The sequence below is a fragment of the Dermochelys coriacea genome, chromosome 3 (genome assembly GCF_009764565.3).
Source record: "Dermochelys coriacea isolate rDerCor1 chromosome 3, rDerCor1.pri.v4, whole genome shotgun sequence".
NCBI lineage: Eukaryota > Metazoa > Chordata > Testudines > Dermochelyidae > Dermochelys > Dermochelys coriacea.
In genome coordinates, this window is record NC_050070.1 from 5,879,964 (window position 1) to 5,892,503 (window position 12,540).

General features: G+C 46.3%; 1 protein-coding gene across 19 annotated transcripts in view; it reads right to left on the minus strand.

Moving 5' to 3' along the window:
- NCOA1 (nuclear receptor coactivator 1) overlaps positions 1 to 12,540 on the minus strand; it is a 360,042-nt gene that overhangs the window by 24,209 nt on the left and 323,293 nt on the right. For all 19 annotated transcript variants that reach the window (XM_043510052.1, XM_043510045.1, XM_043510046.1 and 16 more), the window contains 2 exons: positions 5,217 to 5,343; positions 722 to 890 (listed from right to left, as the gene is read on the minus strand). In XM_043510052.1, the coding sequence (XP_043365987.1) occupies positions 722 to 890; positions 5,217 to 5,343 (296 nt within the window). The remainder of the gene's footprint in view (positions 1 to 721; positions 891 to 5,216; positions 5,344 to 12,540) is intronic.

Genomic DNA, 12,540 nt, shown 5'->3' on the forward strand with positions numbered 1-12,540 from the left:
TATGAAAACCCAGCATATTCTTAGAGACCCAGACCCCGCCATTGGGTCTGCGTATACCCAGGCTGAACCCCATTGGGGTAAACGGGATTAAATTCTGTTTACGCAGCTCCGAGGCAGGATCTGGGTCACTGCATGCGCTGCACAATGGCAATATTTGGTGGGGGGGGGGGGAGCAACCCATCAGCCTGCGGTTAAATTGGAGACAGGGGTTGCTGCAATTAAAGCCAGGCTTGGTGGTAAAGGCTGTGCATTTTTGTACCAGCAAGGCCATTAAGCATATATTATGCAGCATAATTAAGGCTCAGGAATCTCTACTTGTGAGATTCCAGCTGGAGTTCTCTTCTGCACTCTAACCCCAAAGTAAGATGGTGAGGCAGAAAAGCCTGCCAACTCTCCCCATTTCCCACTGCATGAGCCATTCAAGGATAAATACATTCAGTCGCCTCTGAGAGGCTGACATTTCCCACGTTTTAAAGGCAGGGGGGCACAGTATTGTATTTCATGGGGATATTTTCCAACTTTTTGGTAGAGCACACTGGAAAATGCCATGGTATTAAGTATCCTCTTTGAGCCTAATGTGCTTTTTTGTTCCCATCCACATCTGGCAAGCAAGCACCAGATGGTGGAAGCCCTCCTTTGCACCCATTATCAGGCCTCAGCATCTGGCCACATACACAGTCCTCTACCAGCCCCAGCACCCCCCAAGTATATCGCTTGCTACCTGGACCAATTTGTCAATCCCAAGAGCTCGGTCCAATTCCGCCAATTCCGTTTCATCTTTGCCACTTAGGAAGGACACAAGCTGCTCGAGCAGGGCTTTCTCGTCATTCCGGCCCTCCGGCGTGGTGGGAGGGCATAGGAGTTCGTCCAGTTGGGAAGTGATGCACTGGCTGTACGGACGACAAAGTAAACAGAGATGTTAAGTGCAGAAAACAGCTCTGCATTTCAGCTGTAAGGACCCCAAGTGGGAGAACTGCTTCTGTGGGGTTCCTCCCACTGACATGTTCACTTGTCTAACTGGTTCTGAGTCCATGCAACAACTCACTCTGATCTAGCAAGCAAACCCAAAGTGATGTTTGGAATGCACCGAGGGTGAACTTCACCCCTGCACAAGGTTTAGGCACCACTTCTGGCTATTGCTGGACCTGTGTGCAGGGTTGAGTTTCAGAGCCTCAACAAGATTCTTATCAAACCTTCCTGATTTTTCCAGGTTTTGTGCCTGCAAACGTCCCACTAGCTGGGAAAGACAGCGGGTTTTCAGTACAGAGAATCCTTTGGAAACACAAAGCCAGAGAGGTTTGGGAAAAGTTAGAACTGCTGACACTAAAGCCCCTGAAGGCAAAGGGAACCATTTAGGCACAAAAATAAGAAGCCTGAAGAACTCTCCCCCTTGATATTCTTGGGGACAAGGTTAATATGTAATGAGAGATGTTCCAATGACGTGACTGATTGATTGGCGTTGATGGGATTTGCTGGGCCTGATACAATGAAGGGAGCTATGGCACATCACACTTCTAGAAAAGCACAAAGGAGAGAACTTAAACATGCCAGCAGTTTCCAAGGAGCAGACCTGTTTATCCTCTTAGCTCCAGATGAGGACCAGATGTACAGTAAGTAACTGAAACTAATCTGATCAGGAACATTGCAGCCAATACACATAGTTTAATCCAGGGAAAGAAATATAAGGCACTGGAATTTCTTAGACTGCAGTACAGGAGCAGAGGAAGAAGGGGAGGGAGAGGTGAAGAATGGGGCTTGATTCAGTTTACCGCAAAGATTCCTGCTGCTTGTAGCTTCATATCAAACCAAATTTGTGTGTGTTAAAGCTGCAGCTACACATCTAGCTGTACTGGCTCCTGTACACACACACACACACACACACACACACACACACACACACACACACACACACACACACACACACACACACACACACACACACACACCATCAGTCCACAGGAGGGGCATCAAATTCAGAGGAAAGGGATGGATTCCAGGTTAAATTGTGGGCTAGAGGTTTGCAGAGTGCCCTTGATCCACATCAGAGACCCCAATGATATCAGTGGAAGGTTCACTCAGACATCCAGCAAACAATGCAGCCGTTACTAGTAATTAGACTGTGATTTATTCCTTTATTTCCTTCTCTGTGGCAACTCCCAATTGGCACCTATTGAGAGTTTCACTCCCATCCCGACCCCATTCTACACACTAGAATGGTCAGTAAGTGTTGAGGTTGCAGTGACGTCATTGGTCTCAGTGCTGATGCTCCAACCGGATTAGCACGAGAAGGGAGTTCACCCCTCTAACTCACTGTTACTCCATGCAGACATCATGATGTCTCTTACGTGTGGTTCATGTTTGGAAGGTTCTCTCTCCTGCCAGGAGGACTAGAAACTTCCTTTTTTTTTTTTTTTTTTTTTTTTTTTAAATTGAAGCTTAGATTCTGCACAATCGGAGTATGCCACGTGGGTCACACAAATACATCATGTAGGCCAGATCCGCCCTACAGGCGGTATGTCTGACACCACTGCATTATGGCTTATATGCAATACAGTAGTGCCCCGAGGCTCCTACTGACCTCAGAGCACCCTTGGGCTAGGACTGCACGAACGCAGGGGGGGGGGGGGCAGTCCCTGCCCTGAAGAGCTTACAGCCTAAAGAGACAAAGAAAGGGATGAGTAGTATCCCCACCTCAGACGGGACAGAGACAGAAATAATAAGAGACTCACTCAAGGTCACTCAGGGAGTCTGGGAACTGAATCTGGAATGCCAAACTCCCAGCCTGGTGCCTTAACTACAACACCAGTGTTCTTTACACAGCCTGCTCGTTATGGCCCTGAGTTGATAGGCTATTTTACTTCTTGCAGGTCATCTCTTAAAGGGATTTCTGTGTGTGGCAACACAAACGCAAAGCCCTATGCTAATGGGACTATTATTCCTCAGAAAAATCACAGGTCCCAGACACATTTCTAACAAGCTGCTGATATGTTCCAGCAAAATGGTTCACGGGAAACAATCCAGCCAGGAACAGAACCCCCTTAGCCTCCCTATGTCTTCCTCGTGTGTACAGAAGAGCACAGAAAGAAACCCCAAGTCTTCTAAAGACATGCAGCTCAGAGTGACCACAAACTGCTATACATCTATCCAGAGACCCACCAGCTTTGTAACATGAAGACAGCAGCTCTGTCACACTCTAGTTAATGTATATCTTGCAGCAGAGCAAGGCTTACATCCCTCGCGGGAACGCTCTGTTCATAACAAACATAACCATATATATGCTTTACATATGAAGTTCAATTTGAGCTTTAATAGGGCCTGTCAAATTGAACACTGGAGCATGCGGCCAGTAACCTGTAATCAGATTCTGTCACACACACAGCTCCAGCAGTTTAAGAGCCTCTACACAGACATTTGATTTTATTTAAAGCTCTGCTGAGGGCTGGAGTGAGACCTTTGGGGTTTTTTGGTCCAGAAAACCCCTCTGGACTAGGCGAAAGGCTCACCACTTTGCCTCTGGTGGCCATTGTTTACAATTATTGGGATCTTCTTCCCATTCAATGTCACGGCTATCTTATTAGCAATGGCAAAATTCTCACCCTTGTCACCTCGATGGCTTAAACGCAAGACTGCGGTTTGCCTATTCTCCACGATTCCTGGTGCTGCTGCTTTCACATACAAGGAAGCAGTGTCGCATTTACTCCTAACATTGCTGGAAGCCATTTCACCCTCTGCTTCCTTCCCCCCCTGTAAGGCACCCATCCCCTTGGTATTTGGGCATCAAATGTAGCATGCATGACACTCTCTAGTCCCCTGGTTAGCTTTGTGAGCTTACATATAATGAAATTTTTAATAAGTACTTTTATTTTATTTATGGCCATTGCTCCTGGGGAAAGGCCTCGTTGAAACTATTTTGTTCTGTCCTAATTCTATTCCAACAGCTCCACCTTATTGCTTAATGTTCTGTTCTCCTTCAAGAGCACAGCTGGTCATTTAGCAGACTGTTTACCTCCCCATCACAAGCATTGATGTAGTCACCGCTGATGAAGCCCAACTGCAGCTATTTTAATAGCTAAATGGAAAACCCTATTCAGAGGTTTTTCTCAAGCAGAACTGTACAGTACCTTCCTTCTGCCTCAATTCAGGTCAAAGAAAAGTTTCTGCATACAGAGTTTTTGCAAGCTTATAACTATACCACTAGGTGGCAGTAGCTTAAATTAATGGACTATGAACGATCCTTCATTATTTGGAAAAAATCTTTGTCCTTCACACTGTCTTAATAATTATTTCAGTGTACCTGGTCTGTGAGACACCTTTCATCACTGACAGTGCACTATTATTATTCGTACTGGCACAGGGTGAAAAGGGCCAGCACAAAGCCTGTGCCTCAGTGATGTTCTGACTGTGCTGGCTGGCCCTGCCATACAGGTGTGAATTTCACCCTTGTGCTATTGTATCTCCTCCAGTCTTAACTAGCTATGATGAGAACATTCCTCTCCCTCGACTCTCAGCCAAGTGCATCAGACTAGAGAATATCAGGACATCTTATTATGGCCAACATTTGAGCTGTCTGATCACTTAACAAACCTCATGCAAGTTTAACTTCTATGGGTATGCCTACACAGCCAATGAAAGCAAGTCTCGGAGCCCAATTTGACAGACGGGCTCATGCTACGGCATTAACATTAGCTGAAGCCTAAGGAGGTGCGCGGGCAGGCTTCAGAGCCCAAGCTCCAGACTCTCAGAGCCCAAACCTCTACACTGCTATTTTTAGTGCAAATCTCAGACTGTCTACCTGGGCTTTGACACTCATGGCCATGGGTTGACACTCGCAGTGTGGACGTGCCCATAGGGACCTTTACTCAAGGGTTGGCACAGCAATCTCTATCCACAGAACTACAACAAACATTAAGCCTACTAAAAATATACCAAAAAGAAAAGGAGTACCGGTGGCACCTTAGAGACTAACAAATTTATTAGAGCATAAGCTTTCGTGAGCTACAGCTCACTTCAGAAATGCATCCGATGAAGTGAGCTGTAGCTCACGAAAGCTTATGCTCTAATAAATTTGTTAGTCTCTAAGGTGCCACCGGTACTCCTTTTCTTTTTGCGAATACAGACTAACACGGCTGCTACTCTGAAACCTAAAAATATACCGTAAGAGGCTAGAGGAGGGTGGGGTGGTGGGAAGGCAGATTATCCAAACCCATGGTACTTACTCGTCTGGTTTATTCAAAGATACTCGATTCATGGAGGCCATGGTGTTGTCTGCCCATGGAATCTGGTCACCCATTCCTGGCTGTCCAAACTGTTGATCTGAGACTCCCAACTCCAGTTCAGACAATCCTGATTGGGAGAGCGAGGGTGGGAGAGAGTAAGTGTTACAGAGCAAAAGAGGTGTCATAAACCACTATACAAAGGGAGTTACAAGTCTTTCCCCATTAATCATCCCATTCGCTTATGTGTAAAATACCTTCAGTGTTTAAGTGAAAGAAGAGTGGGGAAAATGCAGAGGAAGTTAACAGTTCAGACAAATGGTAATGCCTGCTTAGACCTGAAATCCTTTTGGAATCATCTGAGAGAATCCCTCGTTCACAGAGGTACAGAGGCAGTACCTCACCCAAATCCAAAAGCATTCTGACATGAAAGTCTGAGCTGATTTTGTGGACAAATACTACCACTACTAAAGGATTAAGAAATGGGGCTACTTAGCTCTTACATACATGATGTTCAGATACCATGATGATGACACAGAATACATGCCAAAAACAGAGTGATTAAACGGAAACATGAAATCTCTCATTAGGCTCCCTTTTCCACCACCTCAGATCAGGAATCCAGAGGGGCAACCAACTGAAGCAGGTTCAAGGACTTGCTTCACACTGATGTCCTATATCTATGTGAGCAAAGCTGTAATCAGGCCGAGTATGTGAAATCTTACCAAAGCAATAGGAATTCACACAACTGACTCCCTTCATTTGCAACACACAGCATACCGTCACCCACAACCGAGGGAGCCATATTTAACAACTGCAGCTCAACTACACTAATTCTAATAGACTGTAGCAGGTCCTTTTCAGCCCCTAAGTAGCAGACATCAGCTATAGCTTCCCTCATACCAACAGACCTTATCTTCTGGGTACACTTATATAGGAAGAGAAAGTCTTTCTCAAAGGCTATACACACAGCAGCTTTGTGTAAGTGCCTCTTCTCCATAGATCTATGAATGTTTTCAAAATGTAGCCAGTTAAAGAATTCTTTATTCAAAATTGTTACCACGGGAGATTTTTCCTAAAAAACCAACCCAAAATAAAGCGCATACATATTCATGCCTTTTGACTTTCCATGCTGGAGAAACTCATTTTACAGGGGAAAAGGCCAATTTAACCAATTTAAATTCAGCAGGAGTTTGAGCCCAGCCCAGAACTGAGCAATTCATGAGGTCTGCAGACTTTACACCATCCTCCTTTTTAAAATATGAATTGATATTTAAGCCTAAAAGCATCTTGGCTAAACTAACCATCGGACAGCAATGTGAACAGAGAACTGCAAGGGACAAGAAAATCTCTGACCATGGTGGCATCCCTTCTCCTGGGCACGCTCCCCGTGTCTATGTATAGTCCATTATTTCTAAGGTTTCAAGTACTTATAAGGCAGTTACTGAAAATGAAATGTCTTTATTTATTGTTAGTGTTTTCACCATACTCAGCTGTGCTAATTCCTTTTACAATAAAATGGGTTACATATATTAGTGATTTTAGAGGTGCATATCCTTTAAAGGTCAGGATCTAAGCATACCGCATGTTGGTAGAATATAGCTCTTTGTCCCTCTCTAGCAGCTGCATCATGAGGTTTTAGTACCGTTATACAAGGCACTGGTGAGACCTCACCTAGAATACTGTGTGCAGTTCTGGTCTCCCATGTTTAAAAAGGATGAATTCAAACTGGAGCAGGTACAGAGAAGGGCTACTAGGATGATCCGAGGAATGGAAAACTTGTCTTATGAAAGGAGACTTAAGGAGCTGGGCTTGTTTAGCCTAACTAAAAGAAGGTTGAGGGGAGATATGATTGCTCTCTATAAATATATCAGAGGGATAAATATAGGAGAGGGAGAGGAATTATTTAAGCTCAGCACCAATGTGGACACAAGAACAAATGGGTATAAACTGGCCACCAGGAAGTTTAGACTTGAAATCAGACGAAGGTTTTTAACCATCAGAGGAGTGAAGTTTTGGAATAACCTTCCAAGGGAAGCAGTGGGGGCAAAAGATCTATCTGGTTTTAAGATTCTACTCGATAAGTTTATGGAGGAGATGGTATGATGGGATAATGGGATTTTGGTAAGTAATTGATCTTTAAATATTCAGGGTAAATAGGCCAAATCCCCTGAGATGGGATATTAGATGGATGGGATCTGATTTACTATAGAAAACTCTTTCCTGGGTATCTGGCTGGTGAATCTTGCCCATGTGCTCAGGGTTTGGCTGATTGCCATGTTTGGGGTCGGGAGGGAGTTTTCCTCCAGGGCAGATTGAAGAGGCCCTGGAGGTTTTTCGCCTTCCTCTGTAGCATGGGGCATGGTTGACTGGAGGGAGGCTTCTCTGCTCCTTGAAGTTTTGAACCATGATTTAAGGACTTCAATAGCTCAGACATGGGTGAGGTTTTTCATAGGAGTGGTGGGTGACATTCTGTGGCCTGCGCTGTGCAGGAGGTCGGACTAGATGATCAGAGTGGTCCCTTCTGACCTTAGTATCTATGATTCTATGTAAGAGGTTTTGCATCTCCTGCTGCTTCCAACTTAATGGACCTGGTCCTTTAGCTCAAGCACTAGAGCAGGGGTCGGCAACCTTTCAGAAGTGGTGGGCCAAGTCTTCATTTATTCACTTTAATTTAAGCTTTCACGTGCCATTAATACATTTTAACTTTTTTTAGAAGGTCTCTCTCTATAAGTCTATATATTATATAACTAAACTATTGTCAGGTGTAAAGTAAACGAGGTTTTCAAAATGTTTAAGAAGCTTCATTTAAAATTAAATTAAAATGCTGATCTTAAGCCACCGGTGCCAGCCTGGGGTTCTGTTCACCTAGGCCGGCAGCAGGTTGAGCGGGGCCGGCGGCCAGTACCCCGGCTGGCAAGGGGCCGGCAGTCAGAACCCCAGACCAGCAGTGGGCTGAGCGGGGCCGGCGGCGGGACCCCAGACTGGCAGTGGGTTGAGTGGCTCAGCCCGCTGCCACTCAGCCCACTTCCAGTCTGGGGTTCCGTCCGCAGGCTCCTGACAGCCAGAGTCCCGGCTGCTGGCCCCGCTCAGCCTGCTGCCAGTCTGGGATCCTGGCCCTGCCCACATAGAGTAGGTACCTACCTTCTCCCTGGCTCTAGCCCATTCTCTTCCTCTCTCTCTGCACTGAGCTGAGGGTGGGAGTGCACTGAGCACAGGGCTGGGGGTGAAGGAGTAAGCTGCGGGTTGGGGTGTAAGGTCTGGCCAGGAGCTAGAATAGGGGAGGGGGCTTAGGGTCGTGGCAGGAGGTTTGGGTGTGGAGTGCTTACCTGGGCAGCTCCCATTTGGTGGGAGGGTGCAGGTGGGAATGCGTGTGTGTGGGGGGGGGGTGCAGGAGCTCCCATCTGGTGCTCAGGGTGGGGGTGGGAATGTGAGGGGTGCAAGAGTCAGGGCACAGGGTGTGGGGGGGCTGGGTATGTGAGGGGGTGCAAGGGTCAGGCTGAGGGTGTGTGTGAGGGGGTACAGGGGTCAGGGCAGAGGGCTGGATGTGTGTGTGAGAGGGTGCAGGGGTCAGGACAGGGGGCTGGGGGCATGTGAGGGGGTGCAGGAGTCAGGGCTGGGGTTGTGGGGGATGCAGAAGTCAGGGCATGGGGTGTGGGGGTGTGTGAGGGGGGTGCAGGAGTCAGGGCAGAGGCCTTGGCATGTGGGCTGGGGTCGTGGGGGTGCGCCCAGCTCCTTGCCCTGAGCGGCTCACGGCAGGGGGCTGGAGGGGATATGCCCTGATTCCACCCTCCTTCCAAGGCTTCTTCCCGAAGGCCTTGTCCCCACCTCTTCTCCGACTCCTCCCCGGAGCAGCAAGCGCGCTGAGGCTCCGCTTCTCCCCCTCTCTCGCAAGGGCCATCAGCTGATCGGCGGCAGAGAGGGAGGAGGAGGGGGGCAGGAACCCAGCACGCTGGGGGAAGAGATGGGGGAGGGGGGAGCTTCCCTGCCCTGCAGCAGTAGCCGACAGGACCAAGCTTCTTCACCCTGCTCACATGGGGAGATGGGGGGGCGGAGAAGAGTGGGCTGGGGTGGGCGGGATTTTTAATGGCATGCTGCTGCTGGGACCTGGCAGGCAGCAGCGTGCCATTAAAAATCGGCTCGCGTGCCATCTTTGGCAAGCATGCCATAGGTTGCCAACCCCTGCACTAGAGGTTCATGCTTTTAGATCTAGAGATCCCAGCTTCCATTCCCACTGATACCCTAAATCAGGTGCATAGTTACAAAGTGGTCATTACCCACAGATGACCCTACTATTGTTGCAAGTGGTCACCAGGTTCCTGCAAAGCTAGCCCTAAAATCTGAGAAGGCTGCCTGGATCTAGCTGCCACAATTTTGTCTGATCAGCTAATCTGATCATAGCTATGCACCACCAAGTAAAGTCAACTTGCAAGTGTTCATTTACTTCATGAAATTACTGTACAATAAGACAACAGTCTTAGATTGCTTGGCAACAGAATAAAATAAATTCTAGCAGCAGCAACGTCAGCTCCAGCTGGGGAAGAGAATGCTCCATGCACAATAACTTTGCAGCCTAATTCAGTTTCTTTATAGGCTTCTTTGACATGTTTTCACATATATGCTTGTGCTGAAGCTTATGGTCTTCTCCAAACAACAACAGTTCAGCTGCTGTCCATGCAGCCATTCCACAACCTACAGTCTTATAAGTGCAACTGAATAAGCACTTTAGATGGAGGCCACTGTGGGCAGAACCATAATAAGTCAGTGCTTATGACCACGATAGCTGGGACAAGGCACAACATAGGCAAACGGTGTGCAATTTCCTCACACAGCTCTGCCACTGCTTCTCAGTCTTGGCCTCCCTACTACTACTGTCCTAAGCCAAAGCGATATCATACCAAACTGTCTTTCTGATGATAAGACCAACTGCCAAGCTCATTTCACTTCTGAGCCAAGGCAAGTCCTCAAGCTCATTCCAATATCATTCCAAGACACCACAGCGGTATTCCCCAGTAGGTAAGTGGAATAAAGGATAGGGGCTGACAAAGTAGTCTCTGGTCTGGGAAACCTAGTGCAAAACTTGACTCAGAAACTGATCCTTGTATTTCATATACGACCTGTGATCTCCTGCACCTACTGACTTCAGAAGGAGAAGAGGACACTCAGTACTAGGTAGGAGGTACCTAGCTTCTCACAGGGTTGCGCTCGTAGAAGAGTTCTGCACTACAGCCTCCCAAGTCTTTAAGCTTTCCGCCAAAGAGACGGAAAGCAAAGAGTAGGATTATATGGTTAACTTTCATCTTGGCAAAAGGTTAACAACAGTGGTTTCAATGTTCTGTACTAGGTCCCATGTTGTTTAATATAGTTAACAATGATTTGGAAAAGGGATAAGTAGTGAGATAACAAAATTTGCAGATGACACAAAGTTGTTTAGGTTAGTCAGCCCCAGAGAGGACTGTGAAGAACTTCATGGAGACCTAACCAAGCTAGGTGAACGGGCAACATGATGGCAAATGTCATTCACCATTGATACACGCAAAGTAATGCACACTAGAGAGAAAAATGTGAACTACTGGTAGACTTTAAAGGGTTCTACATTAACGGTCAGCCCAAGAAAAGGATATTGTTGTCACTAAAGACAGATCAATAAAAACCTCTGCTCAATGCACAACTGCAGTCAAAAACGCCAACAAGAAGTTAGGATCTATAAGGAATGAGATGGAGAATAATAATGAAAATATTATAATGCCTTTATATAAACCAATGGTGCAGCCTCATCTGATTACTGCATATAATGCTGGTCACCCAATCTCCAAAAGAATATTGCAGAACTGGAGGAGATTCAGGGAAGAGCAACAAGAGTGATCGAGGCCTGGAAAACCTCTCCTATGCAGAGACACTGAAAAGGTTGGGCTCGTTACCTTAGAAAGGAGAAAAATACGAGGGGACATGATAAAAGTCTATAAAGTAATAAATAATCTGGAGAAGAGAGATCAGCAGCATTTCTTCTTCCAGTCTCATGCCATGAGAACGAGGAAACATGCAATAAAATTAGGGTGGCAAATTCAAAGCCAATAAAAGGAAATACTTTTTTTCCACACAATGTGTAATTAAGATGTGAACCTCACTGCCACTGGAAGTCACTGAAACCAAGAATTTAACAAGAATAAATGGGAATGGATAGTTATATCGATGTCAAGAATATCCTGAGTTATCATAATTAATGGCAATAAAAATATTGGAAGGGATATTAAACTGTGTGCTTCAGGGCTCACGCTAATCTCAAACTACTAGAGATCAGGAAGAGGCCTATGTAGAGGGCAGATTATCCCACATCTACCTTTGACAGGGTTCTTACAACTTCCTCTGAAGTGTCTGGTTCTGGACCCTGTTGGAGACAGGACGCTGGACTCAATGGACCTTGGGTCTGATCCAGTCTGGCAATTCCTTTGGTCATATGTTTTTCTTGGCTTCCAGTTGAAGGTGAGTGATCCTGGATCTGTGACTTCCTGTGATCCATTCCCTGCTGCGGAGCTGCCATTACAGAACTTCTCTTCCTTCACTGAGGATCAAACATACGAGTCTCTTCTGAGATCATCTTTAATATCTCGCCATATTGATGGGGAGAGGTGGAGATAGAGTAGCAATATCCTCCCTTCCTGGAGGCCTCTGCCGCATAGTCTGGAAAGCAGGAATACCCAGGTCTCTAGCATTGTGCCACTAGTACCATCAGGTGCCCACCACACTAATCTAATTCGTTGGCTGAACTGGAATCCTCACTCCTGAAGCTTTTTATACACCTTCTTCAGAGCCTCTGGGGAGAGTGTAAGTGAAGTCATTTGCAGTCATGAAACCCCAGCCTGTTCACAGAGTTTAATGTTGCCATTCAAAAGCAGCTTATTCATTCCAAGTTTTATGGAAAGATCTTTAGACCAATTTCCAGGGGAATATGGTCCTTGCACTAAACTCTAAACAGCTTTCTCTGGAGCTGGCAATTTAGTTTGACAATATCTGTCTAGAAACAGGTACAGGAAAGCAAGGTCTGTTTGCTTCTTTTTACGCAGTAATGCAGAATTAAAAAAAAAAAGCTGTCTTATTTCAAACATTCATACTGAAGTGGATTAACTGGGTTATCATTCCAAGACACCACAGCGGTATTCCCCAGCAGGTAAGTGGAATAAAGGATAGGGGCTGACAAAGTAGTGCATGCCCTTTTCCAGACACTGCAGTGAAGGTGGGAGTGGCTTCAGTACAGTGTCTTTTAGCACCAACATAAGCAGCGGTGTTGTAGCCGTGTTGGTTCCATGACGTTAGAGAGACACGGTGG